This window comes from Cibotium barometz, chromosome 6 (genome assembly GCF_041138505.1).
Source record: "Cibotium barometz isolate CiBa-2024 chromosome 6, ASM4113850v1, whole genome shotgun sequence".
Classification (NCBI taxonomy): domain Eukaryota; kingdom Viridiplantae; phylum Streptophyta; class Polypodiopsida; order Cyatheales; family Cibotiaceae; genus Cibotium; species Cibotium barometz.
Window position 1 is genome coordinate 312,154 of NC_141051.1, and position 26,435 is coordinate 338,588.

At 43.2% G+C, this 26,435-nt stretch overlaps 1 protein-coding gene and 1 long non-coding RNA gene across 3 annotated transcripts in view; one reads left to right on the forward strand and one right to left on the reverse strand.

Moving 5' to 3' along the window:
• Positions 1 to 1,899: 1,899 nt before the first annotated feature.
• Positions 1,900 to 26,435, reverse strand: part of LOC147637315 (uncharacterized) — a 39,466-nt gene continuing 14,930 nt past the window's right edge. For both annotated transcript variants that reach the window (XR_015266015.1, XR_015266016.1), the window contains exon 5: positions 1,900 to 4,011. This is a non-coding gene — a long non-coding RNA (uncharacterized LOC147637315). The remainder of the gene's footprint in view (positions 4,012 to 26,435) is intronic.
• Positions 17,545 to 19,232, forward strand: LOC147637316 (uncharacterized). Its single transcript, XM_086798846.1, has one exon. It carries the CDS (start codon positions 17,994 to 17,996, stop codon positions 18,402 to 18,404), a length of 411 nt encoding a protein of 136 aa, XP_086654972.1. The 5' UTR covers positions 17,545 to 17,993; the 3' UTR covers positions 18,405 to 19,232.

Below are 26,435 nucleotides of genomic sequence, written 5' to 3' on the forward strand. Positions count from 1 at the left end.
AAACATCTCCACCCTTGTTGCCAATGCATTTCAAGACCAATAAAATTATTGGGCCTGAGGTTGTGCCATAAGAACCTAGAGCAGGTAAAACCAGTGCCCAAAAAGAAGACAAAGAGAAAGCAAGTGTGAAGATAGAGACACAAGAACATGTTTCCATCAAGGGAATAGTGCCACAAGAACCATTTCTTCCACTTGACACAACAAAGATTGAAGTGCATCCTGAAGCCAACATTATCGAAGACACAACAAGCATGCTGAAGGGATTTGCTACTTCCATAATCGCGACCACATCTCAACTAAGTGTATCACAATCATTGGAGGTATCAATAAAAAGGTATGCCATCTAATTTTTGAATGAAATACCATAGCCAAGTGTTTGACCTAATTTGTCAAGCTAGAATGAAAATTCAAAACCTAGGCTAGGGCACCATCTTATCAATCCAATCACTTGGGTCCCTAAGAGTCTTGCCACACACAAAGGGCAATTACATTATTGCACATGCACTCACCTCAAGGTCAAGCCATTTCTTCTACCAAAAAATGTCAAGAATTAGTTGCTAGGTGCACTGCACATATTATCAATGCCATAGGCACTAACTAGGGTTTCATAAGAGATGCACTCATAATTGCCCTCAATCATGTCATTTTACCAAACAAATGTCAAATAAAACATCACAGGGTTGTACAGTAGCAGCACAAAAAGAATTGCACTGAATTGAGGCGGAAACTAATTCAGCGCGCTAAATTAATTTTTGACTCCAAATCAGTCAAGGTTGATATTGGTGAGATTCCTATACCAGATAAACCTGCTCATGTGTTCCAACAACAATTCCATGCAGTAGCTGAAGGCCAAAGAAGAGCCTCCAACGTTGTATTAATAATTTAATTCCTTCAGGGTTGTTATAAACCTCAAAAGTGGTTCCACTTCACAGGTCAAGCAATGGGACATGTCAATGCAAGGTAATGGTCAACATCAAGGACAAATTTCAGTCAACTCCAACTCAGAAATCAGCACCGTTGGATTAAATGTTAATTCCCAGCCCCATTGATTTTCATAAAAAGAAGTCATTCCAAGGTTTCAAAAGATTATTTCATTGATGTACAAGACACATGTGGATCTGGAACAATTGGAAGACATTGTTTGACACTAAACCAACAGGACGCTGGATTAATCCCTTAATCCAACAAGGTAACCCCCCAGGAGGCCAACTAAGGTGATAAGCATATGCCAATAGAGACAATATGCATAAAAGAGTGGGTTGATCACACTCATTGCATTCATATGCATCTACAGGGCCCTAAAAAGACAAAACGCTAAATTAACTTGGTTAATATCCCACAGGTTGAAAAATGCTTTGAAAGAGTTTTTGGTGTGCATGTCAGTGCATAAAGGAACATATTACATGCAACATTACATTTGTGGCAGTTCAAAATCACTAGAATGATGCATTTCAATAGGACGTTGAATTAAGGCTAATCTAACGGCTGTTGGATTAAATCTATAAGACCAGGATCAACCAGGTGTTGAATTACTATTTTTTGTTGAATTCTGCCAAAATTTCCAACAACCCCCAGCATCCTCAAACTAGCAAAATCACCCTTAAAAAAACCCTTAATCCATCTAAAAACCACCTTTAATCATAAGAAAATGGCTTCTAATTTTGAGGAAACCATAGACAAGCTCTACAAATATGCCAAGCAATTCATTGATTCTGACGAAGAAGAAGGTCCCCAAACTGAGACAAAAGCTTCCATTCACCTTCCCAGCTCTATTGATCCTGAAAGGCTTCTCCAGCAAGCTTTCTATTAAGATGTAGGTGCCAAAGCCTCATCATCGAAACCCACCCACAAAAGATCCATCTCCAAATCCTCAGCACTGACACTCTATTCGAAATACAACCTCATCATTTCTCACCACTCCCCTCTCATAACAGAGTGGGTAAAAAGGCTTAATGGTATTGTGGTACACTTGTACTATCAGATGGAAGGAACCGAACACTTCAAAATCACATGCCATAGTTCGAATTGCAATAAATCTCTGGAAGATCGTGAAATGTTGCCACACTTGTAGGCGATAGGTTTTGGCCCCTTACAAACCAAGTTTCCATGTCATCTTGACATGAAGTTTGTGGTGCAATTCATCAAAAAGTACGATAGGAATACACAAGAGAGCTTCATCCTCTCTGATGATGGCCAGCAACGAAGATTCTCCATAAATATTGATGTTGTACAAAATGCTTATGGGTTGCCAGTGGTCACGGCACCATATGTAGATTTGAGAAACGTGTCACATAAACTACAAGGAGCAGCAAAGTATGACCAGCATAAGCACAAGGGCGACATTCCATTCATGGATGTCACGCCTCAATGGCAAAAGGCGGCTCGGGTCCTAAGGTTCCTAACCCGGATAGAACTTGCAAATCACCACAACATCATCCTAGCCAATTTGCTCATGAGGTTGCATAAGCCACAAATATACGAAACCAACTGGGCCAACTACTTCAATCAAAAAATCAAGAAAGCCTACGAGAAACATAATCATCACATCCTACATCCTATGTTCCTGGTTCCATTGATTTACCATGCCATCGCCATGAAGTTGGACAAGATGACATATAAATTAGCATCTCAAACGAGGGTGGAGATCACAGAGTTGGAATCAAAAGAGCTTGAGACAAAGAAGATCAAGGTTGATCCAACAACATGACATATGCAGACTCAAAGTCAAGGGAGGGAACAAGCAAAGGAGAAAAGCCAATAGGAAAAACAGAAGGAAGTTTTAGAACAATGGGAGAAGATAAGAGGGGAAATTTTATTACACAAAAAATAGACTGGAATGGGTGCTTTGTAGGGCACGAGCACATCAGGCCATCAAGGGCCAAATGAAGAAGAATATGATACAACACCGATTGAAATTCATGAACCATCCCAAGTACCAGAGAAGGTTACCAAAAAAGCGCTGACCGCGGCACTTATACATGCCAACAAAGGTCAGTACACGGGGCTACAACCCATTTCAAGTCATGCAATCGATGGCAGCAATTTTCCCAAAAGCATACGTGAGCCAACAGAAGTACGAAGACCACAAAGGGAAGCCAAAAGATAGGGACAATCAAGAACTAGACTACATCAGACAATTACCAAAAAGCGAGCAGAAAGAACTAAGCAAAGCGATTGAACCGAGCAATGAAAAGCGAGAAAAAAATCCATTATATGAGACAATGTGAAACCATTCTATACTAGTAGAATCATACAAAGATTTCAAGCCATGGCACATAATAATAAAATTAATAATCTTATATAAAATGCCCATTGCATGAATACGTGAGAATACCAAAAGTATAGATTCACAAACAAAGTACTCACAATGTGATAATATTGTTGCAAATCTCTCCCCACAACTTTACTTGTGAAACTTTGTCCATGCCAATCTAATGGTTTAAGATAAACTACATGCATTACCAAGACACCCAAGAGAAGGAATATATGATTACCTAAGATTACCATTGCATGAATACCTAAAAATACCAAAGGTATAGATTCACAAAGAAAGTGCTCACAATACATTACAATATTGTTGCAAATCTCTTCCCACAACTGGACTTGTGAAAATTTGTCCATGCCAATCTAGATAACTTCGGCTGCGCATACTTGTTGCAAGAGTTGCCAGATCACTGAAACAAGACATCTTTCACAAAGTCGGATGGACAAAGTAAGGCAACTTGCTCCTTACTAAGCAGATCTCCCAATTTTAGCGCATCATTTGTTGGTCCCTCGCAAAAAATCCCTAGGCTTTTTGCGAGGGATCTCCCAATTTTAGCACATCATTTGTTGGTCCCTCGCAAAAAATCCCACAAACTTATCTTGCTCTTTGAGGATCGCCTGTGCCTCAACATGATTGAGCTCGACGTTGACAACTAGCTCTAGAGGCAAATGTTGAGCAGCAGCACCCTCATTGGATCATGAATTCTCTCTTGAGAAAACTCATGATCAGACTCCATACTAAGATTTCTGCATGCAACACAATATTCTTTTAGTTAAAGTGAAAAAGATCAAGAAGTTATCAAATGAACGTACTATTATTAATTTATTTGTCCATACTTTGAATTGGCATTCACATTGCATGTTGAAATTTCATTTAAATTGCACGCTTAAATTTAAATCAAATGTCACAACTTTGAAAGTATATTGAAAGTGAATATTTATACTAAATCACTCGTCCTAAAAAATAAATATTGCATAAAAGCATATAAACCTTAAATTGCACATATTTGAAAACCCGCTTGTGGCATGAATTAATCACAAAAGAAATAAATCACAATGGAAGAATTCGCACAACTTAACTTTAATTTACTTACCAATAAACCATCATTTGAAAAGTTGAAGACATTCCAAGTAATTAAATGTCACAACATAAATTGCACAACATAGATACAATAAAATGGATTGTATTAATATCTCAAATGCGATACACTTTATGCGTCCAAAAGATGAAGCCCTTTGTTGGGACTTAAAGTCAAATCACCTCTCCATGCCATATAAAAATGGCACAAAATTCGGTAGTACTAGGACGATTTGTAGGCTATTCTGACCTTCCTCTTATTGCCAATTGCTTCAACCTCTCTAGTAGTAACGCCACCACACTGCCTGTATACTTGGATTTTGGAATCCATATATCTAGTAGTCTTAATATGTGACACAACATGCTGTATACTTCTTATGAAGGACAAAAAGGAGGTGGTTCTGTAGCAAAGCACTTTGGAGCCACGTGGCGAAACTTCTAACGATGCCATTGCTTTGTGGTGAGGACATTATCCTTGATTGGAGAATAATGCTTATTGTTGTTAGTGGTTGTCATCATCCCCAATCACATAAACCCAAAAAAACTTCTTTAAATGTACCTGAGAAGTGAAGCAAAATATTCTATGCATGCATAATATTATTACAATGTAAGTGTTGCACCATCTGTACAAGTGCATGCAAAATGTTTAGCATGTGCTTATACTCATGGGTTTCCTTAGGTGACATTGTGTCATCAAAATCTTGATGGCCAACTGGAGATGGTCTTTTCCCATCGTGTCCAAGATAGACCATCCACCTGTCTAAGTGATTCCCATTCCAAAAAGGGAATATAATCATAGGATTGTCGCCTTTTATTGCCATTACCCTAATGATCCCTGCATGTTGAACATGCATTAAACATGTGGCTTACAAAATGGCTTTCGTAGTTAGATCCTCGGGTACACAATCACCTGAAAATCTTTGCTTCAAAACCTTGTAGGCATATATTCGCAACGGATCAAATGTATTTAACAATATGTTACATCTATGTACATTTTGTGACGTGCGTGTGTCCACCACCGCTCCAGCTGTGAACCTTACATCAGATTTCTGTAAGTACACAAGTTGTGGTTGATTTTCACCAGCATCTTCAGCACGTGTTGCGCTATGTAATTGTTCTAATGGAGGCAGAAATGGCTGGTGTAGGTGTGGGAGAGCGAGATGGAGAGAGTAGAAATGGGGGTTATGCAATGAGGGGGCATTGGAGGCTATGCATGAGGGGGCATTGAAGGCTTTGCATGAGGGGGCATTGGAGATTGTGCTCTTGGTGGAAGTTGAAATGGCTGGAATGGCATAAAGGGTGCATGTTGAAAAGGCATATATGGTACGTAACTAGTATATGGTGTGTAGCCAGTAAATCGAAAGAAGGGTGGAGGTAGTTGAAAGAGTGGCTAGAGTGAGGGATGTGGATATGTAGGCGGTCGGTGGACTAGTGGTTACTGAGTGGTGGTGGATTGACTCGTGGTGGTGGGCAAATTGGTGGCATTGGTATTGGATGCTCTACATGTTGAGGTTGAGCGATACCTTTGCCTTTGAGGGCTCGCCATGAGTTCTTTGGAAATTGCACTTGACTGTCAACCTTTGCACCCTACTACTTCACATCACATGTAGCAACATCTTGATCAATCTAATCGAGGCATCGTCGGCATTCGAACTCAAAGTGAACCTAATATTATTCACCGGATCCGCCACCGAATAGGTATGGAAATTGTGCTCTTAAGACCACTAAACCGCACTCTTTCATGGTTTGCACAAGTTGACGCACACCAAATTCACCATCATTGAAAGGGATGCTTTGGACACTTTCTCTTGTCACTTGCTTGTGCCATTTCTAGTTTAGAAATGGGTGTAAAAAAAATGCTGCAACATAGAAGTAAAATACATTCGGTATCAGGATATAATCAAAGTATCACACGGATTTTCAATAAAGTATAGCATATAAAATACATTTTAAAACAACGTTACCCTAGGGCCTAAACCCTAAACCATAGTAAGATGATATCAATATTTAAAGTAATATAATGGTATCACTGCGTGCATTTAGTGTCACTCCTTGAATGCAACACTAATGCAACACAATTGTCAAGTCTCGATGCTAGTGGGCAATTTAAAGGCTAGTAGTCACCATGTTTCACACGATGTGGTTCCAGTGGTCTCTGTGTAGGCATATGCTCACTTATGGTAGTGCTATGTGTGAACAGGGCTTAACCAAGGGCACTTTTTCCCATGTGGTTTTTCCCCTTGGACATCAAGTGTGAAAGGACACTCTAACATATAATATTTTGTACTTCTATATTATATGGATGTGGCACACATGCAAGAGTTGACTTGCATTTTGTGGATACCACACTTTTGGCTCTCTCTCTCTCTCCTTTCTGTGTGTGAGCTTCTCTACCCTGCACCTAACCCTAATGTGCAGGTTTGTGTGTGTGAGTGTGTGAGTCCAACACCCAACATTTGGTATCAGAGCGAGTAGTTAGATCCATCCAGCTTGTCCTCCTGGGTGAGCACACCAAATACATCTGTAGCATTCTGTGCCATGTCAACAAAGTATAACTGCAAGCAAGCCAAGCACCAATGTGCACTGCCAGGCCACCAAATGTCCTGTGCAAATGTATGCCTGCAAACCAAAGCAAGTGTAATCCTTCACCAAATTGTCCAATTACACACAATGTGTATACATACGTGACAAATCGCAGCTGTAATGCCTAATTACATGCTCCAATCACAAAATCCCCAATTTTTACGCACTCCAATCGCTTCAATTTGCATCTAATTGGCCAATTTTCAAAAAAGCCCCAAATTTCTGCAAATGTAAGAGCTTCAATTTGCCAATTTTGACCTCAATTTTGAAAACCCCCAAATTTCTGCAAATAAGAGGTTCAATTTGCTGATTTTGACCTCAATTTCAAAAACCCCCAAATTTCATTTGCAATTTTCTTTTCAATCTGACTTGCACAGCATTCATTGTCTGCAAAATCGGCATATGACCTGCAGTGCAATGGCTGTAGATTTTTGTATTTGGGTTTGATAAAAAAATGTGTTACTAGAAATACCTTTGTGCAAGTTGAGGAGGCTTGGAGCAGACAGTTGAGCAGGGGGAGCCAGCAGAGCTGGAGACTTCAACGATGAGGAAGACTCAAAGCTGCAAATGTTGAGAGTCGTTGCAGATGCAGACTTTGGAGGGAGTCGAACCAACCAGAGGCGGGCAGGCGTGCTGGTGTTGGGCAGGCGAGCTGGTGGCGGGTAGTTACGATGGCTGTGGGCAGCCGACGGGGAGAAGGGCGCTGGCTAGCGAAGAGGTAGACGGACAAGCGAGAGACCAGCGCTGGAGTCGCTAGCTAACGCGTATGGCCTGTAACGGGCGATGGTGAGGACTGCAGGCGCGAACGGAGGACGACTGGAGTCGCCGGCGTAGGATGGCCGGAGCAGGCACGGGTCGAGACGGAACAGTGAGCCGGCGACGTCGGCTGCTGTGACGGAGCGCAAGGCGCCGACCGGAACGGAGAGGCTTGGCCGGAAGCGGTCGGACGACGCTGGCCGGCGGGTGCTGCGCAGGAGGTGTGGACGTCGACCGGCTGGGGGCTCCGACGGAGGAACGGAACCGCGACGGGCACAAGAACGAAGCCAGGTGTGGACGTCGACCGGCTGGGGGCTCCGACGGAGGAACGGAACCGCGACGAGCACAAGAACGAAGCCACGCACGTTGCTGTGGCCGCTGGCTGGGAACGGCGGCGCCGCCCGCGAGCTGGGCGGTGGTGGTGGGCTCCCCACTAGTGCCGCCCGTCTCTGGCGGTCGGACGGCTGAGCTCCGACGGACGGAAACACAGCGGCGACGGAATCTGACGGACGGAAAAACGCAGGCGACGGAATTTGGCAGCCTGTGGACGGAATTTTACAGAAATTTTTCCAGCAGCAGTTTTCCAAGGCCAGCTCCCAGCTCCCAGCTCCCAACTCCCAGCTCTGATACCAAATGTTGGGTGTTGGACTCACACACTCCAAGAGCTTGGTATGATAAGATACATGCTCATCTAACCAGCCAAGGTTATGAGAATAGTCCAGCTGAAAGCACATTATATGTGAAGAAAACCAATGCCGATATTCTCATAGTCATCTTGTATGTAGATGACATGCTCATTACAGGTACAAGCAAAGCACAAATTTCAGATTTCAAAGCTGATTTGAAAGCTGAATTTGATATGTCAGATTTGGGGCCTTTACACTACTATCTCGGCATACAGTTTATGCATACAGATGATGGCATTGTTATGTAGCAAACTAAGTACATAAAAAGTTTGCTAAAAAGGTTTCACATGGATGAATGTAAGCCCATTTCTACTCCGGTAGAACCAGGTGTACGGCTTACTATGCATGATATTGGAGAGCCTTTTGAGGCCGGCCTTTATAGCCAGGCAGTGGGATGCCTCATTTACCTGTGTAACACGAGGCCAGACATATCTTTTGGAGTGTCTTTGTTGAGCAAATTCATGCACATCCCAGGCACAAAGCATTGGCAAGCAGTCAAACGCATTTTTCGATATCTTAAGGGTACCCTGGATCTTGGTTTGTTCTATCCCAGGGGGGGCAGCTTGCAGCTTTATGCATACAGTGATTCAGATTGGGCTGGTGATTATGATACCAGGCAATCCACCAGTGGGAATTGTTTTTTTCTTGGCAGTTAATGCATATCTTGGTTGAGTAAAAAGCAACCCACTGTTGCTACATCTACTTGTGAGGCTGAGTACAGGGCAGTCTTTACAGCTACAGTAGATTGTGTATGGTTGAGGAGACTATTGGCTGATCTTCGTGAGTGTCAACAGACACCCACCACCATTCTCACTGATAGCCAAAGTGCTATGGCCGTGGCACGAAATCCAGTATTTCATGCACGTACCAAACACATAGAGATTCATTATCACTATGTCAGAGAGAGGCTACATGCAAGGGAGATCAGTTTATCTTATTGCCCTACACAGGATAATGTTGCAGATCTATTCACAAAGGCTTTATCTCGAGAAAAGTTTGAAGCTTTCCGCAAAGCTTTGGGCTTACTCTCATACAGAGAGTGATCTGCTACCTTGTACAGGTTCACACTTCCACTAAGGGGGGATTTGTAGGCATATGCTCACTTATGGTAGTGCTATGTGTGAACAGGGCTTAACCAAGGGCACTTTTTCCCATGTGGTTTTTCCCCTTGGACATCAAGTGTGAAAGGACACTCTAACATATAATATTTTGTACTTCTATATTATATGGATGTGGCACACATGCAAGAGTTGACTTGCATTTTGTGGATACCATACTTTTGGTCTCTCTCTCTCTCCTTTCTGTGTGTGAGCTTCTCTACCCTGCACCTAACCCTAATGTGCAGGTTTGTGTGTGTGAGTGTGTGAGTCCAACACCCAACACTCTGCGACTCACTACCCAAAGTAGCATACTAGTATGCTACCCAAAGTAGCATACTAGTATCACTATCTAAAAATGTAGTGGGATCACTTATAATAGAGACGTGATTTACACTTCTTGTATTTAGTGTCACTACTTGGATGGACAGTGCAACACAGCTCCCAATAGAGAGATGTGTGTCACTCTAAACCTAACAATGAAGTGTAACATGCTTGATGTGAATGGTCCAAAAGTAGTATAATGTTATCTCTCTCTAAAGGCAATTTGACTTACAATGGAGAGAGAATGACACTAGGTTGAATTGCCTACATAGGTGTCACACCAATCATCCCTTAACTCAAGGAAATCACGCCTAACTTAGAACACATACACACATGTTTCACACGGTTTGCAAGATGGTGCATAATAAGGCGTACATTTCAACACATATTATCATAGTTTGATACAAGAGTCTTAGCATTGACCAGATCTTCAGTAGTTCTTGATGAGTATTAAACAATTGTGCAATTTTCAAGTTCTATTACTACACTCTATGCACACATCAAAATTATATCGTGTTGGTGAAAGTATAAGTAGTACCCTTGTCTCTACCACGGATCAGCAATGATGTGCTTGTTTGCAAGCTGTGCTTTGATTGAATCCTTATACACCGATCTCCTGACAAGAGACATGGCTCCCTTTGAAGGTAAAATTTTTGCCTCTAAAAGCAAATTCAAAAGTTGAGCAGAAAATAGAGACTGCTTCCTTGATCTCTGGTTGGTTTTGAAGCACCAGAGGCCTCAAGGGGGCACAGCCCTGGGCTTCCGATCCAAGCACATTGAGTTACTGGAACAAACTAGTGACGAGCTAGGCTGCTTTGTAGCTGGCTCTTTCAAGGTAGACCAAGAGAGACTTGAGGTCATCTCAATTTACACCCCAAATAACTACAGAGATAGAGCGCATCTCTGGGCTAGGGTTAAGTCACAGGGGAGCCTGTCGGTGGTTATGATTGGAGACTTCAATATGGTCGAATATGGAGCTAACAGAAGTATGGCAATTTCAAGACTGTTAGCGGAATTGAATTTAAGAATTGGTGCTCACTGAGAGAGAGGCTTAACTTGGTGGAAGCATCCCACACCCCTTAGTTTACATGGGGAGGAGCCGATGGGTCTGGTCGGGTGGTACATGCTAGGCTTGATCGAGCTTACCTAAGCAACGACTACGCCAAAATGAAGGAAGTTGAGGTTACTTACTGTCAATCCATGACCCTCTCATATCACTGCCCTAGCTTGCTATCATTTCTGGAAGATACCTCGGCAACAACAGACCCCTTGTTCAAATGCAATATCACTTTGATGAGATACTCGTGGCTGAAGAGGAGACCTACTCAGATCTAGACTAACGTTGTTCATGAACTGCTTTCTACTGAGGATTTTTGGGAAGAAGCAGCTACAGAGGACACTAGACAAGCTTTCATGGCTTGTGGTAGGATGATTAAGAAGGCCCGCGAAGAGCGGGTGAACAAGCTCAATTTGGAAATCCAAGTCTTACATGAGAGAATGCGTCAAGGTGAGGAGGCTGCAGCTCGAGAGCTTCTAGTCTTGAAGCAGAGGATTAGAACACTGGACCTCCGTACCTTCCTCCAGAAAAGGGTTAATGCCCAACATTGGTGGTTGGGAAGGTTTGATAGGCCCTCCAAGAAAATGTTCAGAGTCTTGAAGGCTAAGAACATAAAAGATAAGCTACCCCTATTAATCAAGGATGGAAAACTATTGACAAACAGCCGGGCTAATAGCAACTATGTTACTGCGCACTTTCAAGGCATTCTGGGAAGGAGCATAATCGGCTCACCCCAAAAAAGAGAAGCGAGGTAGGCTTGTCTACAGGTTTGCCCCCATACGGTACGGGGATCCTTAGCTGTGAGATTTGATACACCCTTAACATTGGATGAGCTTGAAGAGGCAGTCTGGAAAATGAAAAAAGGTAAGATCCTAGGGCTTGATGGCATTCCTATAAATTCTTCCAGGACAAATGGGAGGAGGTAGGCCCTCATCTGAAGAGGCTGATGGACGAGGCCATGCAGAAGGGTTGCTTCCATAAGGAATTGGTGGCAGGGGTTATTAAACTGATTCCTAAATGGGGCAACAAGCAGGAGTTGGGTAACTGGAGACCTCTCACGATGCTTAATGTGGCTTACAAAATTGTGGCTAAGGCCCTAGCTAACAGGATCCCTCCGTACATGACCAAGATATGTCGTTGTAAGCAGAAAGGTTTTATAAAGGGCAGAAGGATCATGGAGGCCATTTTGAGTTTGTGGGAGGGTCTTGAGTGTGCTAAGGAGACAGGATAGGACATCTGCTTCTTAAAAGTAGACTTTGAGAAGGCTTATGACAAAATTGAATGGGGGTTTGTTAGAGATAGTCTATTGGCAGCTGGTTTTGGCCCCTCCTTTAGGGCCTATGTGGACATTCTGTTGTTGAATTCCTCAACGAGGGTTATTTTGGATGGGGCTCTCACCGAATCGATTAACCTAAGCTGCTCCATTAGGCAGGGCTGCCCTCTTCCCCCCCTGCTTTTTGCTATAGCTACTGATGGTTTGGGATGGTTGGCCAGCCAGGAGATCGAGCGCGGTCGCATTCGAGGTATAGATGTAACAGTGGGGGGACAAAGCAGACAGTTGGTCAATGAGCTTTTGTTTATGACACCAATTTTATGGTCAATAGTGTTGATGGCAGCATTGAAGTTTTATTAAAGCAAATTGACATCTTCTCACTAGCCTCTGGATCCAAACTTAGCCCTAGGAAAACTTATTTTTCTGAGATCTAGGGTAGGGACATCCCCTTCCTGAGGGACAAGGGTTGTCAGCTCATTGAGGAAGGGGTGGTATTTCGACTCCTAGGAATCCCCATGGGATTTGGCGTTAGCTCGGACACCAGAGGCGCGATTGGGTGCTCTCCAAGGTAGAAAGCAAATTAACAAGGTGGCAGGGCATGCATTATAGCTTGGTTGGTGCCAAGATGGTTCTAAAGCACTACATAATGAGCTCGGTTATAATCTATCTCTCTTGTTGGGCTCTCACCAAACGTGCTGCTAGTCGGCTAACAGCTATTTTCCAAAGATTCCTGTGGGGTGACAAAATTCCCTAGGTCAGATGGGAAGTCCCAACAATGGACAAAGAAAAAGGCAGAACCCTCTCTACCAAACATCAGGGAATTGTCGGAGCACTTCTGTGCCTCTTGGATTTTGAATGCCTTCCACTCCCCCCAGGAGGCTTGGGCAGGCTGCGGAAGCTTAATTTAGTTCACCCTACTAGTTTTCCGTCCTGGCAGGGAATCGCTCTGATCTTGGCTCTCTTCCGTAGTACCCCCTTCAAATCCTCTTCTTCATCGGATCTATCTCGGGGAGATTGGGAGGCATGGAACAAGTTCAGGCGCCCAACCTTCGCAGGGAGGCATTCTCTTGTAGACGCCCTTGCCCGGCAGGGCAGGACTCTATTTTTTTTTTCATGTCTGTTTCCCACAAGCACAAACAGAGAGGGCTTCTCTGCCTAAAGCTAAACGCATTGTGGACTAAGGTTGCAATATGTGGAAGGATCTATGGGATGGTGATGGGCATCAGTGGTTGTCCCTTCAAGAGGTTAGGCAAAAATTTGGCCTCACTAGGGCCCAAGCAGAGTCTTTGTTCACGAGAGGACTCAGCTTTGGTAGGAGGCAGAGCTATCCAAGATGCTGGGCACTCTGCGCAGATCACTACCCACCCCTTTCGCAGGGTAAATGGAGATAGTCTCGACAAGGTTTCCAGGTTACATAGGTGGCAAGCATGCACCCTATTCTGAATAAGCTCTGGCATAGAAGAGAAGGTGGCAGGGCTTAGCAAAGGAGAGCTAAGGCTATCTGGAGAGAACAATCAGAGAAAATGAACACGGTTACTTGGCTCATCCTTCACAAGGATCTATGGATAGGTCAGAGGGAGAGAAAGCCGGGCTACGGCACAGGTAGCTGCCCCCATTGTGGGCACCCCGAGGATATAAACCACCTTTTTGTGGCTTGTTTAGTGGCCAAGAGAGCCTGGGGAGAGACATGGATCTACCTGAGGGAGGAGAGAAGGGACATGTTTACTTGGCAAGAAGTTTTTTTTGGCTCTCTGGAGGATCCTATTGAAAGAGCCTTTAGAAACGCAGTCATTTGGTTTGCTTGTGGAGGGTCAGATGCTCAAGAAAGTTTGCAGGAGCAGAGCTCTCAGTGATATCTATCTTCAAGAGTCTTTTTTCTCAACCTGTCTTTTCCCTGTTGGTTAAAGATAAGGAAAGAGTATTGCTTTATTTTTTGAGATTGAACCCAATCTTGATGGGTTCCCTTTTTGTTTCTTCAGCCCTATCAGGTACCCCTTCTTGGAATGGCAGTTAGTCAGAGTGACTATGCCTACTTTGGCAGCCGAGTTGAAGACTTATGGAAGAGCTTGGACTCTTTTCGGGCTTTGTACTCCCGAGTTGAAGGAGTTCTTCTTGGACAGGGCTAGTGACATCAAGACTCTACACAACCAAGGTGACCCGGCTAATAGAGCACATCTCAGATTGCAAGAGGCAGGCCAACCTGCTCTGCCCCCAAGAATACTGGGAGAGTGAGAAGACTTACCTCTACCACGTGAAGCTATAGGAACTCGAAGGCATGAAAGAAGAAGTATAAAGGCTAGGAGAGGTAATTTGCAACACCAATGGTATTGGTTCTGATCTGGTGTAAACTATTCTGGCAAGCTCACTTACTCACAGTGTGAGCATGGTCCGTCCGGTCCTTACCAGCCGTTATGCTCACCCATCCCCCATGCCCTGGAGGCACATAAACCCTTGGGAGTAGCCTTAAGATTGTAATTTTGCTGGTCACAAATAGAATCTAGGTCAAGACTGTGATGTACTTTTGGGCTTGTTCAAAGCGACCTTGGTAGATGCAAAATCAAGGGAGGATAACACCCACATTCATAGGATTGTAGTGCATCTTGATAACTCTGCACTATCGAGTTTGTAATGAGAAAACTCACAAGCTCATGTGAACAATACTTCATTCATGTGTACTTGTTGGGGTTCAATTCCTAAGAAGCACTCATCCTTGCATACCGCAAATAATAAAAACATTTTACTCCCAAGTATTTACAGGGATAATTAGGTCCGATGGACCTTGTGTCATGCCTATTGTCTAAAATTTTAAAGGTTATTTTGTACCTTTTTTACAAAAATACTAAAAGTAAGGTTAAATTCTAAATTACCAATTATGTACTCGATAAAAAATTTGAAAAAATATATAGAAACAAAAAAACATTGGCAAAAATTGAAAATGTACATGTTGTTCCAACGCAAAGGATAATTAAGTTGTTGCACAAAATATTGAGAAAATATTGCACTCCATTGTTTCACAATTTGGACAATGAAATAAAACACACATTAAAATTAGTTTACAAAAAATAGGTCTCATTTAGCAAGTCATGTTATCCTAGTTACGGTAGGCAGTCTTAAGGGATGTTTTGATTTTGTGTGCTTTCCTTTAACGATGTGTCATGACATCTTTCAACCATGTGTGTATTTCTCACATGAAGGTGCTTTTTTCCATTGTCCAAAAGTAGCCGACGCTCAATTCTCCTCCTCCATATACATGCTTCTCTTCATTATGGAAGTGCTATGAAGGTGCTTTTTTCCATTGTCCAATAGTAGCTGACACTCAATTCTCCTCCTCCATATACATGCTTCTCTTCATGAGATGGAAGTGCTAATGTTGTTGTTGGTGGTGGTGGTGCTTGTGGTATCAATTCAAATTCTCTATCTACAAGACGAGAGTGCAACACCCACATGTAAACATAAAAGTGTCCATCCACACAAGGTCAAAGCTCAAAGGTTAGAGTTTACAAATGCCTAGAGAAGTTGAAACATCCTTGAAAAGATGAAATGAATGTGAAACAAAAGTCACACAAATGACCCGAATAAGGAAACAAAGTCTCCAGCACTTTTCAGTTGATCAACCAAGTCTCACGTCTACACACAGATTGCATGGAGGTCATCAAGTTGATTATCCAAAAGTGAACTTAGCACCAAGGGTGGCTTCTTTGATCAGGTCTCCGCCAGTGTGCTACATCCATCACATTTCGGAATAGTGTGTGTGCAGTATATGGTGATGGTTTCCTCGTATCATCATTCAAAGTGGATCACACAACGTCCAGCTTGGCATTTACAGGCAACTCATGCTATATCGCTTTTTCGATAAAGTCTACAGAGATGTGTACAAAAATCGCAAATACAAATCTAGCTAGTCACGGGAGGGCTTTTCCCTATTCTTTGTTGTGAATCTTCTCCCTCTCTAATTACGATCTTGCTCTCATGTGCTTGCTTTGTGAAATACAGTGGCGGGCTGTTATGCCAGAGTACTATTGCACTACTACAGGTAAAGGTAACCGCACCGCCAATTGCTCCTTGGCACTTGCCAGACCATGTCAAAACTGCTACAAATAAGGGAGGGGACTCTCAAGTTCGTCCGACAATGCATCCACTCCAGTGTATTTCATGAACTTTCCTTTCTTTGATTGCAGTTGCACCTTGGATGAGTGTCAAGAATTTTCAAATACAAAGCTTGACGTTTCTAGAGAACAACACATAGCCAGCGAGATTGAATTACTATGTTTGTCACCTTACAAGCATCTCAATCTGCTCAACCTGAAGAAGAAGTTTACAATGTCAGAGTTACTCACGTAAGAATTCTTCACCCATTCTTTGCATCGGTTTTGCTTGTTGTGTGAGGGCAACGTCCTTGAAAATCCGTGTACTCATGACTTGTGTTTTGGCTGGCTTCTTGGTGCTCATGTATGGACTCTGCTTGTATGTGGATGCCTTTTGTAGCTGAGGTACCTTCTGTAGAATTGGAGATTGCATTTGGGCGATTAATTCAGACATTGCCCTACCATGATAAGATTGTGGTGGAGCTCATGAAGGTCGGTGCCACCGATGCATTTGGATGAGTAATTCCCTACCATGTAAAGGACGTTGGTGCTTCCGGTGCTAAGAGCTTTAAAAAGATGAGTTCACTCATGTTTATAAAATGTAGATTCAGCGAACGTTCATCAACTTTCTTCAATTTCAATAACTAGTACTTAACATTGATTTTGACAATGTGTTTTAATCAAATTTACAGAAGGTGGACAAGATTGATGCGGCTATTGCAATCAACACACACATTTCCTTGAGTTGCAATGTGGACACAAGTCCTACTGACATTCAGGTAATATGCCAATATCTTATTCGTTCATGATGCTACTTCATGACTCTTACTGGACTCTTATTCTGGACTCTCATGGACTCTTATTCTGGACTCTCACAATGTCTAGAAAAGGGCTCGTTTCCTTGGATTATAAATCTTTGGGGAAGGAAGCATGCCACCTCCCCACCCACACAATGTGGGGTTATTATAATTATATTATATATTATTATGATACTTTCTCCTTTTTTTTTTTTTTGCTTCAAACCAAATTCTCACAATGACTCTTTTGGTGCATGTTTTTTATGCGAGGGAGCATTGGGAATCAACATAGATCATCGAACTCTATACCTTTATTCATGTGATTGTACAGACTAACAAAGACTCTTCAGAGTGCCTTATTAAGTGTTTCCATGAAAAGTTGCCAAGCTTCTTTTGCAAGGTCTAAGACCCTAGTCTGTTTCCGCATTGCCAGGCTTTCCTAAAACGGGCAGGATGATGACACTGGTGTCTATGCCGCACAGAATTCACGAAGGCTCACCTTGCAAGGTTCGAACACCCAAGCGTGTTTTTGATACAGCCAGAGAAGAAGGGACCTTCGTGTGGAAAGCACGGCGAGTTGTTCAGCCACCTTGCAAGGTTCGAACACCCAAGCGTGTTTTTGATACAACCAGAGAAGAAGGGACCGTCGTGTGGAAAGTACGACGAGTTGTTTAGCCAGAGGATTTGGATGCCCAGGAGGTCTATATCACCCATCGGAAGATCACCACAGAAAATGATTGTTGTCATGCATTGGCCAAGATCGGAGTATCCCAGACTGTGCTTGTATCAGAAGCCCTTGGCATTCTGGCAGACCTTGTCGACATTCATTTCGAGAGCCTTTCTGGCTTGGTTGAGTACAGGCGCGATGTGAAGACGATTCTTGAAGGCGTGCGTTTTGAGTCGGGAAAGAGATCCTTCTGTCGATTCGCTTATGCGATCTTCCATGGCTGCAAGCAAGATGGGGAAGTCTTTGACGCCATCGCTCGTAGTGGGATGGCACTCTTCAAGGACGTACTGGGAGCAATTGCATGTGATCACCCCACCAATGAAGCCCTCAAATGGATGACAGGTTCAGAAGAAGCTACAGAATTTCATGCTCTCCTTGCATGGAGCAAAATGTTTCCTCTTCTTGAGGAAAGACATAAGAAGTCCCACCCGTTTAAGTTTATAGCTGGAGACGTCCTTTTGGCTGAACAAGCACTGGAGGTTCTCAAATTCATTGCAGCCGAGGCTAAACACGAGCAAGGGCAATATCAGGTTCTCGAGCATGTCATCCAAGCAGCGCTTCCCATTGTTGAAGAGAGGATTGCGGAGAAGAAGAAGAGTGCAATTGCAGAGAAGGCCCTAGAGAAGATGGATTTTGAAGAGGTGAGGAAAAGACTGCACATGTTGAAGCACTTGTAGAGCATGCTTGGTAGGTTTACATGCTATACGTCCTCTATTCTCTTGATGCCTGGTCTAGACTTGATAGAGCCTATACAATTAACTTTCATTTTTGTGACTGTAAAATTGACTTGCAGCAGTCTCTGTCTGATCATTTCCCTGTTTTGATAAACCTTAGTGACTATGATTGGGTACACTCAATCAAACATCTTTGCAGACCTAAACCTCCGATAGTCAACAACCTTATGTTAAAAAATAAGCTGCTTTAGTTGGCTATCTATTTAAAGCTCTCTTCAATCATTTGGTCCAAATGCTCTACATGCCTGGTCTCTGTTGTGTTTCTTGCTACGAAAGTTCTATTAAAATGTGCCAGTGCTACAAGTAATAAACAGTTGGTTTTTATTGCGAAGTATCGCAAGAGCATTGGGAAGTAGTAGGCTGTTGATAATTCTAATAGCATGTAGGTCAGTTTTTTATCCGGAAGGCTGGAAATAATGTCAGTTCAAAATCAGCTTAAATCTAAGAGATGGAGGGAATAGCTCGGCTGATGACACTTCAGATGGGCTTTAATGTTGAGAATGGGATTTGACCGAGATTTCAAGATATGTTAAGCAAGGTTGTTATATTCTCCTCCTACTCACCCTTTGTTTTGCTATCTGGAATCCCTGGCTGATCATGGGGCTAGTTGTACAGAACAGAAATGCGGTTGGTCTTGGTTTTGCATTCATGTGTTTGAAGGCTTTGATTATACTTTGATTGACCTTTCTACTACTAATTTTGACCCCACTTATTTTGGGCTGGTAAGAGATTGCCTTATCCTATTAGAATGCAGGTTACCAATGGTCGTATTATTAACTGGATTCCTAGTAAAATTTAGGCAAAAGTAGTGTGCTGGAAGTTTGATGAGTGGCCTTTGCATGTCCGGCTATAAATAACTCAGATTCGGCTATAAATAACTCAGATTCGTTACCTGCTTCACTTTCTGCCTCCGTTGGACTTGAACAGCTGCTTCTGGAGGACGTCATCGAGCTACTTTATTGCCCTACCGCCGACAACCTTGCAGATGTTTTCACCAAAGCTCTTCCATGAGAGCAACTGGAGCATTTGATTCGACGTATGGGTGTTGGCCCTCCGTTGTGACATTGAGGGGGGTGTTAGAATAGTCTATAGAGGTCACTGTCCCAACTGTAGGCACCCATATGAGGTTGGCCTGGGACATACCTGTGTAGATAGGTAGGCAGGGAGGGCAGTAGAGGAGGGCAGCATTAAGGGAAGGCAGCCCCAACTGGGGCCATTTAAAGGGGCCAGGTCGGCAAGATCTGGCCGACCAGCTGGCCGACCAGGTCGGCCAAAGCAGGCCGACCTGCTGCCCAGGAGGTGGCTGCCCTGGCAGCAGTCTGCCCCAACCTTGGGGCAGACTAGGCCTATATAATAGGCCTCCTTTCTGGCTGTACAATCAATCCATCTGACACATCTTTTCATCGCTAATCTGCTGCTCCTGTTGGTGCTGATTCTCTACAATTGTTTGCTGCCCCTGTTCCTGATTGTGGAGCTCTCCAGTTGGTGCTCCAGAGTGTTGAAGCAGTGCCCTGTTTGTAAGAACCTTTCAGGCCTATGTTTGCCCACACTTTGTGGATGTTAATCAGAGTATTGTTGCACTCTTTCAGTTGTCTATTTGTTGTCATATTTCCAGTACTGTTAGAGATCTTGGGCTGCCGGAAGCTCATTGGATCCCTCACATGGCTTCTGAACACCCGCCTGGATCTTAGCTTCTCTGTTGGTACCGTTAGCTCATTTATGCACAAGCCTCTTCGCCCTCATTGGCTTGCAGGCCTATGTTTATTCACCACCTTAAAAGCACTCTTCAGCTTGGCCTTTCCTATGCTAGTGGCGGCTCTTCTCCTTCCCCTCTCACTCTTCGTGGATGGAGTGACTTGGACTGGGCAGGTGACCATCGTTCCACTTGAAACCGGCCTAAAACACTTACTAGTCGGTAAAAACTTAGCTTTTCTTCGAAAAATACAGCAACTTATAAAATTCAGCAAGTACTTAGAATCTTCCACCAAAGACTAGATTGTCTCCTTCATCACACAACACCTCATTGGCCCCTTTAATTGGCGCCCCTTTCAATATTTCTTTAACTTTATTGCATAAAAGAGATTACACAATCTGCTCTGGAATCTGCCCTGTACTCAGAAATACAGATATCCTGATAACAATATGAAATCAATCCTTAGTTCATCTTGCCAATCATGGCACAAAGGCATCCAAATCCAACATAACATCTCTCATAGGCATGACCCAAAAACATCAATGCAATTCCTTGCAACACAAGCAACCATACACTACCACAATTTCCAGTTCTACAGCTTACAAGCTTACAGGATGACCCAAAGGTCCCTTGACCATTACCAGTGCCTCCTACCTAACAACTTGTAGAACAAAGTGTGTAGCTAGCACAGTTCTACTTCTAACTTGCAAGAAATCCACAATCTTCTCACTTGGCAATCAGCCCAAGCTCAGAAATCTTCATGAATGGAAGATTTCAATTTTTTCTGTTCTGATTCAGCCCACAAATCAGCAAGTATAGCTTTGTATCTTGTTGGTACAGTCTTTTCACAACCTTGATTGGCAAGCCACCACCCAGAACAAGCTGTTGACTGACATTCAGCCACAATAGTGCACAAAAGCACTCAAAAACAGGTCGCCCAGCCATGTGGGACCCAGTGGCAAGCAACAAACACCAAACTGATCATGAATTTCAGTTTTGACAGTAATTGGCGCCTCTTTAATTGGCGCCCCTTTCAGTATTTCTTTAACTTTATTGCATAAAAGAGATTCACAATTTGCTCTGGAATCTCCCCTGTACTCAAGAATACAGATATCTAGATAACAATATGTAAACAATCCTTAGTTCATATTGCCAATCGTGACACAAAGGCATCCAAATCCAATAGAACATCTCTCATAGGCATGACCCAATATCATCAGTGCAATTCCTTGCAACACAAGCAACCGCCCACAACCACAATTTGAAATTCTACAGCTTACATGATGACCCAAAGGGTCCCTTGACTGTTACGAGTGCCTCCTGCCTAACAGCCTGCAGAACAAAGTGTGTAGCTGGCACAGTTCCTCTTCTAACTTGCAAGAAATCCACAGACTACTCACCTAGCAATCAACCCAAGCTCAAACATCTTCATGAACGAAAGATTCCAGCTTTCTCTGCTTCAATTCAGCCCACAAATCAGCAAGTACAGCTTTATATCTTGTCAGTATAGTCTTTCCATAGCCTTGCCTAGCAAACCACAACCCAGAACAAGCTGCTAATTGACAAATTCAGACACAACAGTGCACAAAAGCACTCAAAAACACGTCACCCAGCCTTGTGGGACCCAGTGGCAGGCAACAAACACCAAACTGATCAAGAATTTCAGTTTTGGCAATGCCCAACAGTTCTCCAAAAGCAGCCAACACCCGAAAACAAAGAGAACATGCGCAAATCAGCCAGGCGACACTGTCCGTAGGCGAAATTGCCAGCTGTCTCATAACCTGGGCCGAAATTAGCAGTTTTTATTCTATCACTATTTTGAGCCCTCTGTTGCACAATAAAACAATTGAAATTAATACCAAGGCAATTGCACTGCACATTTTCTCTCTCTAGGCATTTAATTCTTCGAATCCCCACACATGGCCCAACTCTTGTGCCATCGAGACCACTGACAATCCCGTGCACCAAGAATTAATTCCCCGAGTTTGGCTAGAACACTAGTTACTCCCGAAATTCCTGTTTCTCACGAAGGCCAAAGTATTCACACGGAATAAATTCAATTTCATCTGAACTTAAACGTACGCAATTAAAAATCATGTCCCTGTGACACCACTACTGGCTATGTGTTCTCCTTTGGGTCTGCCACCATCGCATGGGCCAACAAACGACAACCCACAGTGGCCATCTCTTCCACTAAGGCTGAGTATCGCGCCACTTGCATTGCTACTTGCAAGGCAGTCTGGCTCCAACATCTATTGTTCCACACCGGCTTTTGCCAAATAGGACCCACCACCATCTTCTGTGACAATCAAAGTTGTATCGCTATCACCCTCAACCCAGTGTTCCATGCTAGGATGAAGCATATTGAGATACAGTATCACTACACCCGTGAAAAGATTGTTGATGGCACCATCCTCCTCGTCTTTTGCACCACAACCGACAATGCAGCGGATATCTTCACCAAACCGGTTCTCACCGTGCTTCTTCAACACCATTCTAGCTCTCATTGTCTCACGACCCACCATGGAGCTGAGAGAAGTGTTAAGATTATCATCTCCAGATGACAGTAGTGAGTGAGGGCCTCTGTTGTAGGTGAGCCCGCCTAGTGAAAGGATGCACTACTACACTTGCTTCTGCCCCGTTTTCTCGAGAAGGAGCCCCTAGTCAGCCCCTCAAAGAGCCCCGAAATAGGACCCAAGGGGGTTACCTAGGAGCACCCCAAGAAGGAAACCCAAGATCTGCCCTGCTGCATCCCTGTTCCAGATCAGCCTTGTGCCTTCATCTCCTGCTAGATTAGCTCCTCAGTTCACTCTCTGTCTGTACATTGATCTTGTCCACTGCTGCTCCTGCTATTTTCCAGCTCCTGTCATCAGCCTCTTCTCCAACATCCTCATCTTCTCCTGCCTCCAATTCTTGGGCAGACTTGTAGATCCCTCACAGACGTTCTCAATTTGCTATCTGCAGCGGTCTTGTGATGTGAGCCTTCTTTGAGCCCTAGCTTTGCTCTCCATGAGTCCTTGCTGTTGGATTGTTTGCTGCCTTCATCTGACTGTAGTTTCTCCTTTTTGGAGATTGTGTTTAGATTTATTGCCCGTTTGTGGGGCTGGATGTATAGCAGTCTCTTCAAGCTGTTTTGTGCAAATGGTCAAATGGTCAACAAAATGGCGGCCAAATGGTCAACAAAATGGAGGCCAAAATGGCCAAATGGTCAACAAAATGGCGGCCAAATGGTCAACAAAATGTCAGCTAGTTTGGCTGACTATCGGCCAAATATGGCCAACAGCCACATTAAGTGGCCGACCCCAACTGGGGCCTAAAAAACCAGCTCCAATTTTATCATTTCTTAGCAGTCTCAGCTTAGATTTGGCCCTCTCTTGTGCACAGTTTCTGCGCCATATTTGCCTCCGATAGCTGCCCCACATGTAGTGTTGATTGCTCTAGATTTGATCCACTTCTTGCTCCAGATCTGGTCCTCGTGATTGCTCCGGTTGCCTCCAATGATCTCATTCACTAGATCTGGCCTTGGTCCTCCAATTGTGGCTCCAGATTTGCCCTTGATTTTCATCATGTTGCTTCTCTAGATAGCCTAAAGGTTTCTTCCTCAAAGCATGCTGTATCAACAAGTTTCCAAGCAGCTTCAGCTCATCATCTTCTTCATCATCTTGTAGCTTCACATAGCACTGTGTTCCGCTCCCTCTGTTGCCTTCTTCGACAAATCCAGATGCTACCACCCTTTTGGTGGGGCAATGTAGTCATCTTCCAACCTCTGGCATCACGTTCTTTGTTACACTGCTGCCATAGTCCCTGAGACAAGGAGGCTTGACGCTCTTATATTCACTTACCAGATTATGGTTTTTCTGAGTTCCATTCTACAATTGTGTTTGAGTGTCCTACATTTTGATCACTTCACTACGCCCTCTATTGTTTCTCTACGGGCAACTCCTTTTTGAACTAAATATGGGTGATGGAGGAAGATGAGGACTGTTGAGGAACTAAGGCAACTTCTGCTTGAACTAAAGCTGGCTGAAGAACTGGAGATAGGCCAGCAAATGTTGCAACTAAGGGCCTACTAAGCGGTTAGATATATACATTTTTAGTAGTCTCTTAGTAGTTTGAAGAACTAGAGATCTATTACATAGGCAATAGCTTGCCATCTTATGGCACATCAAAACTAGACTATAGCTAGAAGATTAGCTTGATATCGAATTGCATTTGTGTTCAGCAACTAGAATTCAACATGTTATCATTGGATGTCATTACTTTTGACGTGGGCTCAAGCAATCTCACAAACATGAAGCTTCTATGTATGAGAATTGTATCAAAAAACACGCACGAGCTGTCAACATAAGCTGCCCATGAGAAAACCCTTCTGATTCTAGGACCAATCTAAAGCATGCTATATGCTCATCTAAGACTGGAAGATATATGGGGAAAGCATGGGCCATCATTCATATATCAGCTATGCCATCAACGTTTTGAGCTAGTCCTCCGCTAAACCAAGAGAATCAGGATGCAGATCATCAAGCATACACATCCTATGCACAATTTCAGCTACTTATTATCTTGCCCCCTTTGCTCCTCTGCTTCATCCTAGATGGTCATTAAGACCTTCCCTTACTCTGCCATTGACTGTCTCTACAAGGCTGGTGGGCAGAGCGTCATCTGTTTTTCCCCTACAGTAAGACTTGAGAGACTTGTGGGTTTTCTCTTGGCCTTGTATTAAAAGTGGCATATATATACCTTTGTAAGACTAGAATATATCCAATCAGAATTTGATTTAACGATTAGAAAAGAATTGAAAACAAAACAAAACAAACAAAAAAAAAGGAAGACATATCTAGCAAACACAACAAACCTTATGTCGTCACTAGTGCCCAAGCGTAAGCATCTATTCTGGGTTTCTAGAGACCCGCAGAGTCTCTTAGGCATACATCATAATATGCAATGCTGCATAACTCTCTTGATGAAAAAGCCAGATATCGGTTAGAACATGACAGCAAACCTTGTACTGCCATATTTCCAACAAGACAGCAGGCACATATTTCCAGTAGCAACGTAGTTGCCTTTAGGTGTGGCTGATTTGCCAGATTTGCATCCACATACAGCTACAATAGGCACTTGCATCAGTTTTGAAAACATTGAGTTGGTCAGCCAACTGTACTGGGCAGACTCTCCTGGTCATCATCAACTAAAAATTACTTCTTTCCACATATTTTAAATTTGATTCACCTCTAATGTTTAATCTTCACACAGGGTCTCTCACTTCTTTCCAAACATAATCCATATATGTGCAGGATCACTGTTTTTGTTCAGTAAAGGGTTTGCACATCTCATTTTTGCTCTTCACACTTTGTCTTCTCTAGATACGGTTCTTCTACTTGCAGAATGACTATCTTCTTTACTAGGGAACTTGTTGGGTTCATTCCTTAGCAAAGTGAGTGATTCTCTTTCCTTCAAGTTTTGTTCTGATTTATAAAGTGGCTTCACTTGTATACAGATATAATCATCATACTTTGTGTGCACTCTTAGCTTCTTCATGCAGTTGCACTGCTACAACTTCACAATCTTTATACGCTGCTCGTTAAGATGTCACCTTGAACTGTATCCAGCTCTTCCAACTCTGCCTTGTCTTGTACAGCTCAGCATTGTTATATATCTTCTTGATTATCAAGCAATAGAAATACATCGTTCTCGCCACCCTCTCTATCCAAAATATACTCTTGATTTACCCATGTGCAAGATTTTGTTGCTTATACACTGTTATGTTGTTAATAAATAGCCATATATGTAAGGAGAGAGAAAACCACACCCGATAAGAAAGAGGAGAGTGGCTGCAGCGCAACAAGCCAACAATCAACACACTTGGACAGCAATCATTGCAAACAGTAGTAGCACTTCCAACATGCAGCTAAATAAATAGTAGCAACACTTCCAACACCTGGACAGCAATCAGCCCAGCTCTTGCAAACCTGCACTTCCAACATTCAGCCAATAAAATAGTGCAAAGAGCAGCAGCATTTAGCCATTAAATAGTGAAAAGAGCGATAGTTGAACTTCTTGCATTCAGTCAATAACTAGTGCAAATATAATCATCTGTAGAGAATGATGACCATAATGGAAACATGGGAACATTCCATCATAGCATGGCAGGCTATGGTGCCTAGGAAGGGTATGAGGATGGAGCACATTTAAGACTAGGCTCAATTAAATTTCTCTTCTCTTGGCAATCTCAACTGCTTTCTTTCAGGCTGGACCACCTTATACTAGGCTCTCGGAAAATT

What these genes read in the sequence shown, in the direction of transcription:
- LOC147637316 (XM_086798846.1), top strand. Translation starts at nt 17,994, where the DNA reads ATGGCACTCTTCAAGGACGTACTGGGAGCAATTGCATGTGATCACCCC.